At 37.8% G+C, this 7,251-nt stretch overlaps 1 protein-coding gene across 1 annotated transcript; it reads left to right on the top strand.

The window, feature by feature from the left end:
- Positions 1-847: 847 nt before the first annotated feature.
- LOC139128530 (gastrula zinc finger protein XlCGF57.1-like) lies at positions 848-6,949 on the top strand. The gene is made up of 3 exons (XM_070694294.1): positions 848-1,135; positions 5,101-6,258; positions 6,940-6,949. Exons 2-3 carry the CDS (start codon positions 5,174-5,176, stop codon positions 6,947-6,949), a joined length of 1,095 nt encoding a protein of 364 aa, XP_070550395.1. The 5' UTR covers positions 848-1,135; positions 5,101-5,173.
- Positions 6,950-7,251: the final 302 nt, after the last annotated feature.

Here is a 7,251-nt window from a genome sequence, read left to right as displayed (position 1 = left end):
TCCTGTTGTTTTTTTCCGGCCCTAATTTCATTCGTAGCGGGATCGAAGAACTTTGAGTGTGGCAACTTTGTTGCGTGTCGACTCATATGTAAAATGTTAACAGAAGTGGACGTATTTTTTTGTTTTCGGTCGTAATATTAAGTTGGATGGAAAACAGTTTCTGTTATCTTACAGTACTTCTATCGGGTATGGACAGACGTGAAACATACTGGTAAAACACGTAGTTTTTGGCCGCAATGCGTTTTCAGCGGAAACAGTTCTGTACTAGTATGTCGAATGCGAAAGCTGACTTATTGGAGTAGGCTTCGGAGGGACTGTGCTTCAACAAACATTATCGTTACGGTTTATTGTTGACAGGCGGGAGTAATACTGTTTTTGGAGAAGCCCAACAACGTCACTACGTAAATTAGCCAACGTTGTGTCACTCAAGATGGATTATGCAAATAACGATGCAATGTGTCATGATGTTTACAAAAGCTACCCCATTTGACATGGGATAGCCATGTGCATTTGTTTTGATTTTTAAAAATCGTGAATTACACTGAACCAATTACTTATCTGGAACTAGCGACACATCTCAATGATTAGCCTAGAATCCTATTCGTCGGCTTGCCTTCGTATCTCCGACCCAGGTACGGAGGCAAGCGGACGAATAGGATTCCAGGCTGTTCAATGATAGGTCTTACTTTGAGGCGTATTCTCAGAGAATTTTGTAAATTCGACTGGAAAATGACCGATTTGGTATTTATCATCCCTAATTACCCTTATTGTCATGAAAATTACCTACCCTTTGTCCCTCCCGGCGACATAGAATCCCATCAGCTCGCCCATTCAGTCCCTCAAACCCGTCGGCAACCCTTAAAAATAATGACATAGTCCGCTTTGTGCTTCTGTGGCAGCATATATGGCCCAAAGATCCTGGCAAACACACTCACTGTTGCATATGTTACCCACACTTTCCTCGGGTAGTCATAATAGAAGGAGCCGTAAACGGTACTCTGGCCAATTTAGACTAGTCCCTAAAACGTCTGCCGGTCATCAACACATCGAGTATTATGTCATGAAATCGGCAATCAAGAACTATTCCATTTGAAGACATATTCTGTGCAGCGAAACAGAGCGAGACATCGGTAAGGTACATAATGTTTTTTTTTGTTTTTTGTTTGTTGTTGTTTTTAACTATTTCATTGCTATTGGATTGTCTTCCAAATTTGGATAGACCATGGAGAAAGAGCCTCACCGATTCAAACAGAGCAATGTTGTTTCAAACAGGACCAAAATAAGTTTGGCGACAATGACACTGAACCTACGATATTGTATTCAGAAAAGGGCAGCCAAAGAGGTTATGGAGTTGTGCATAGGATTAATGTCATAATCTTCCAAATTGAAATTAATAATTCACGATCTAGATACATTAGCGTCTTTGGACGCCAGGAATCCCGCGCAATTCCACTCAGTTTGGACTTATAACAATGCTGCGCTACGAAATACCAGCACGGAATCGACAACATGGTCTAACTCATTCACACAAAATGAAATTTACCCAGTAACTTATCTCCTAGAGATATTCTGCACACTATTCCAAATGTTCTAATGTATTTCAACCACTTGTAATATCGAGCTGTCTAATCACAGTCTGTATTCTAATATCGTTGTAATTTATTCATGGCGTGGGTTTGAAACAATAGAATTACAGCGCTTGTCATTTGAGTTTGGAGTTTTAGTGTTTGATACGCACAGATTTCTTGATTGTGAAGTACAAGGCGTTTTACTCTAACACACAACATCAAATGATGTGTCGATTTAATACTGCTTGTTCTCTTATCATACCAAATAAATACACGGTAGCAGAACTTTCACCTCTCGAAAAACTATTTTTCCCCGATTCAGGCGTATGATTGGCTCAAAACAGGGCCAGGGCCAGTGCTACACAACAAGCCTCGCCCGTTAATTTTGGCTTTCCTCTCGCCCTTGCTCGTTCAGGGCGAGGCTTGCGGATCCCGTTAATTTGGCTTTCCTTCGCCCACGCCCATGATTAAACGTTAATGGTTAGCGTGGAGGCGGTTATTTCCAAGAAAACCGCAAAAAAATTACGAAAACATCCCACGCGCAAGACAACGGGCCCCAAGAAACTTGTATTGCTCAAATGTTGCATTCACTGAACAGTGTGTGGCGCAGTAGGCGACGCAATGTCACGCACGCTGTAAAAAATTGCAAATGCGGAGATGTTTTGGAAAAAGTTTCTAAACTTGGTCCACAAGTACTCCATTTTTTTGTGATTGATTATAATCTTTGTACAATCACTATTTGCGTTTTAGCTGTAAAGTTACGATACTTACGATATTATACATATTCACGTGCACGTAAACAAGCCATTATTGTGTATGTGAGGTCAGTCACGTGGTTCAGCTCGACCAATTAAAATGCGATGGACAGGGCATGGTAAATAGAAGCACGCCCTGAGCGACGTTTCTTGGTTTTGACCGTTTCCATAAAGACTAACTCTAACTTTGCATTTATTTTGATGTTAAAGATAAAAAACGACTTATCCGTATAAAAACGTCGCTTCTTGTTAATATGGTCTAGCCATGGCTTCGTATTCAATAAGCAAGTTCAAGCTCTACATTATCACTCAATAGTCGAAGGTCTTCCTCATCCATATGTATGACTCATTGGATTACGGCATAAATATGTTGTGTGGTATAAAACACAATCAATTGTTGTTCGATACATGGCGAATACAAATAGTGGTCCTTGCCGTTATTACTGAACCTCAAGCGACAATGGTTTGCAATGCGCAATTTATTATAGCCTAGCCTGAGGGCCATGCAACGGCTGTGTATGCTGTCCATGCCAAAATTACTACTTTGCTTGACATGCAACTCCGTTTTCTATTCCACAACTCTGTAAGCTATTCCACTACTCCGTATCCTATTCCACAACTCCGTATGCTATTCCGTTTACTATTCCAAAACTCTGCATGCTATTCCGTTTTCTAGCTATTCCACAACTCTGTATGCTATTCTGAATTTCATTTGACAAGTTCACATTCGACTCTGAATTTCATTTCACAACTCCACATTCCATTCTAGACCAAGCTCTGCATAGCAGGGTAGTGTTACTGGCTATCGAACGGGATTCACAATTCACGGATGCGAAATGGTCCCCTCGTACAGAGAGAGAAATGCGAGCTTTGCATAAGTCTAACAACGCAGCTTAGCACATTGTGCAAGAATAGAAATAAATAAATAAACAAACAAACGATATCATAGAACATTGAATAAATAACAAACAAACAAATGTATACACACATAAACAAACACATATAAATATATATAAAATATATTATATAATTATATTTATATGTATATTATATGTATAATGTAACGTTTGTGTGAGTGTAAGAGACAGTAGCACAAATACATTACATTATATATAATATATATATTTACATTATATATAATATATATATATATATCAATGTATCATATATTTTATAAATGTACATGTGTGTGTATGCGTGTGTGTATACATTTGTTTATTTATTTGTTTGCCTCTTATTTATTCAATGTTCTATGATATTGTTTGTTTGTTTATTTATTTCTAATTGTCTGTATGTTGTTTACTTATTTATATATTTGTATGCTTTTGTATGTTCGTTGAACTATATTCAAAAGAATAAAATCCTTGACCGTCGTTACACGATATTACAATATTACGGTTATGAGAACACGTTTCCTTTCTTAAAACATGCGGAAATATACTTATATCAACCATCAAACGATGATAGTACAAATCATTGCAATTGTTAACATAAAAGTTTGATATATGTCATGCTCACGTACCATAAATCTAAAAAGTCATATTCACAAAAATGAAAAATGCAAAAAAGAAATAAGAAAGGAAAGAAACAATAAAAATCCTTTGCCATTTTTACATTTTCGAAATTTCTTTTTATCAATAAACTTCATCCAGTCATAATCTACAACGTATGGAATCATAATCTACGTGATGGAATTATTGAGAAGTTGATCAATAGTTACAGCCAAAATTTTACATTGCAATCTCTGTCTGACATCAAGATTTTACACCTTTAAACTTTTGTTGCCGATGAAGGGTCTGTGTTTTGCTGACCTTTTTTGACTATCTTACATCCTCCTTGAAGATACTATCACTGCATGCATTTTAAGGTAAAGGGCGACGAATTCGGACGCGCACACGCTTTAGAACGTTTCTGCGCAGATTTAACTCCAGCCAGTCGCAAATGGGTTACTTTGTGGCGCATGTATTTAACATCACCTGTCATTGTTGAAATTGCGCTTTTACCCAATTTTTTGACCCAGTCTCTTAGAAATACATGTGACCTATAACCTTGTCATATTTTGACCCCCTAGGAAGCTGGTTTTTATTCAACATGAGCGAAAAATTCACATTTCTCTCCCTTTTACGTGGCGCATATTACCCATTCACCTGGAGATATTGTAAAAAGTAGCGTGGTGACACCCTTTTATTAAAAGTGTAAACTAAATGGTATTATGTCAGGATTTTATTCGCCAAGTTTGGTCAAAATGACACCATTCAAAGCGACAGGAAGAAAGTTCGAAAATTATGTAGTGATATAATTTCGATATCGTCATTTTGTAATCGATACTTATGTAAAAATTTCTTTACAAACATCATGAAAACTATACATTCGATAGATATGGATCTCAAGTCTTGGTATTTATTAAAATTAACTCATTTGCTAAGCTTTTTATAATTGCTTTCTTTAGTTTAAGTGAATTATATCATTTTTATTTATTTCTAACGACGCCATTTAACGTCCGTTTCCATGGAAACGAGCGTGGTGATTTTGCACTTGCACAACTTCCAAGAATTTTTGTGCAAAGTTTCAAGAAAATGACACCACAACTTAATTTTGACGTAATTCGTAGTACTTCACCTTAAAGAGACTTGGTAAAGTGATGCCATCAGTGATCAACTGTATTCTTGAAAATGTCGCGATTCTGTGAAGAACACAAAATTCACGACCATCACATTGTCCAGCACCTTTGGTGGAAGAACTTTTTACAGACTTATTCTTTCATGCTTGTATTCCAGAATATTTAAAGACGTCTGTTGTACGGAGTTCTTTTTATTAAGATCAACCATCAAGGGAAGCAGTGTGAAGAAGATGACAAGTCTTTTGTCGGAGGAAGAACATGAACAAAAGTCACTTGATGGAAAGGAAAGGCAATTTGTTTGTGAAGAAAGTGGTAAGCTTTTTACACAGAATGAAGACATGAAATACCACACACTGGATCATATTGTTGAGCAGCAGTTTGTCTGCAAAGTATGCGGTAAAGACTTCAACAGCAGAGAATCCCTCAAAATCCACGTCAGGATACATACAGGTGAAAAGCCGTACGTCTGCAAAGTATGTAGTAAGGGGTTTACACAGAGTGGAAGTCTACAAGTTCACATCAGAATACATACCAATAAAAAGCCATTTGTCTGCAAAGTTTGTGGGAAGGGTTTTGAACAGCGAGGAAGTCTACTGGTTCACACCAGGACACATACCAATGAAAAGCCATTTGTCTGCAAGGTATGCTGTAAGGGGTTTGCACAGAGGGGAACTCTACAAATTCACACAAGGACACATACCAATGAAAAACCATTTGTCTGCGAAGTGTGTGGTAAGGGGTTTGCACAGGGAGGGAATCTAAAAGCTCACACTAGGACACATACCAATGAGAAGCCGTATATCTGTAAAGTATGTGGGAATGGTTTTGCAACGAGTGGAGATCTAAAAGTTCACATGAGGACACATACACATGAAAAACCATTTGTCTGCAAAGTGTGTGGGAAGGGCTTTGCAACGAGCGGACATCGTAAAGTTCACATGAGGACACATACACATGAAAAACCATTTGTCTGCAAAGTGTGTGGGAAGGGTTTTGCAACGAGCGGACATCGTAAAATTCACATGAGTACACATACAAAGGAAACGCCATTTATCTGCGAAGTGTGTGGGAAAAGTTTTTTCCTGGGTGGACATCTAAAAAAACACATGAGGACACATACAAATGAAAAGCCATTTGTCTGCAAAGTGTGTTGGAAAGGTTTTGCAAGGAGTGGAGCTCTCAAAGTTCACAACAGAATACATACAAATGAAAAGCCATTAGTCTGCTTAGAGTGCGGGAAACGTTTTGCATGGAAAGGAAGTCTAAATTATCACATCAGTACACATACAAATGAAAGCCATTTGTCTGACGAACTGTGTGGGAAAAGTTTTTTCCTGGGTGGACATCTAAAAAAACACATGAGGACACATACAAATGAAAAGCCATTTGTCTGCAAAGTGTGTTGGAAAGGTTTTGTAAATAGTGGACATCTAAAAGTTCACGTGAGGACACATACAAATGAAAAGCCATTTGTCTGCAAAGTGTGTGGAAAGGGTTTTGCACAGAATGGACATCTAAACGTTCACATGAGGACACATACAAATGAAAAGCCATTTGTCTGCAAAGTGTGTGGAAAGGGTTTTGCACAGAATGGACATCTAAAAGTTCACACCAGGACACATACGAAGGAAAAGCCATTTATCTGCAATGTGTATGGGAAAGCCCATTCACTCAGTCAAAGTCTCTCCTATCATAAGATGACACACGAACGAAATGAACAATTTGTTTGAAAACTGGGGTGACACACTACCACCGATTCTGTGACTGAACTTGATTCATATGAAAAGCCATTTTCTGTAAAGTCCTTGATATGAAAATTACCCATAGTAGCTTTTTCAAACAACACAGATTCGATAACCTCACATAAAATAAATATTTACTAGCTCAGTGTCAGAGATACGTAGCTTATATTGTGTCTAGATGCAACGATGTGTCCATTTTCTGTTATTTTTGTCATCACTGAGTCATTCCCTGTTAACTTTGATCTTTTTCCCAGGAACAGTTAAAATATCCTTTTATTTAAAATAATCGGCACGACTGTACTTTTGGTACGTCAACATGACGAAGAGATTTGCATATGGTAACTAACTGTTTAGCTCCAATTCTCCATTCATTTATGGCAACTGGGAGGTTCAAAAAGTCTGTATGTAAATATGTCGGTGTTTATATGTCTGTATGGATAGATGTTTGGATGAACGGAGGGACGTACTGCTGTACATATTAAACTGATTTTGGTATAGCACGAACTACTCATCTGATCATTTTTCATATTTGGTTATTAGGTACCTTAGGCCACACTCATTTAGCC

The sequence above is a fragment of the Ptychodera flava genome, unplaced genomic scaffold (assembly GCF_041260155.1).
Source record: "Ptychodera flava strain L36383 unplaced genomic scaffold, AS_Pfla_20210202 Scaffold_58__1_contigs__length_828623_pilon, whole genome shotgun sequence".
Lineage (NCBI taxonomy): Eukaryota > Metazoa > Hemichordata > Enteropneusta > Ptychoderidae > Ptychodera > Ptychodera flava.
The sequence above is the reverse complement of the archived record's forward strand: the minus strand, read 5'-3'. Positions and strand labels throughout refer to the sequence as shown.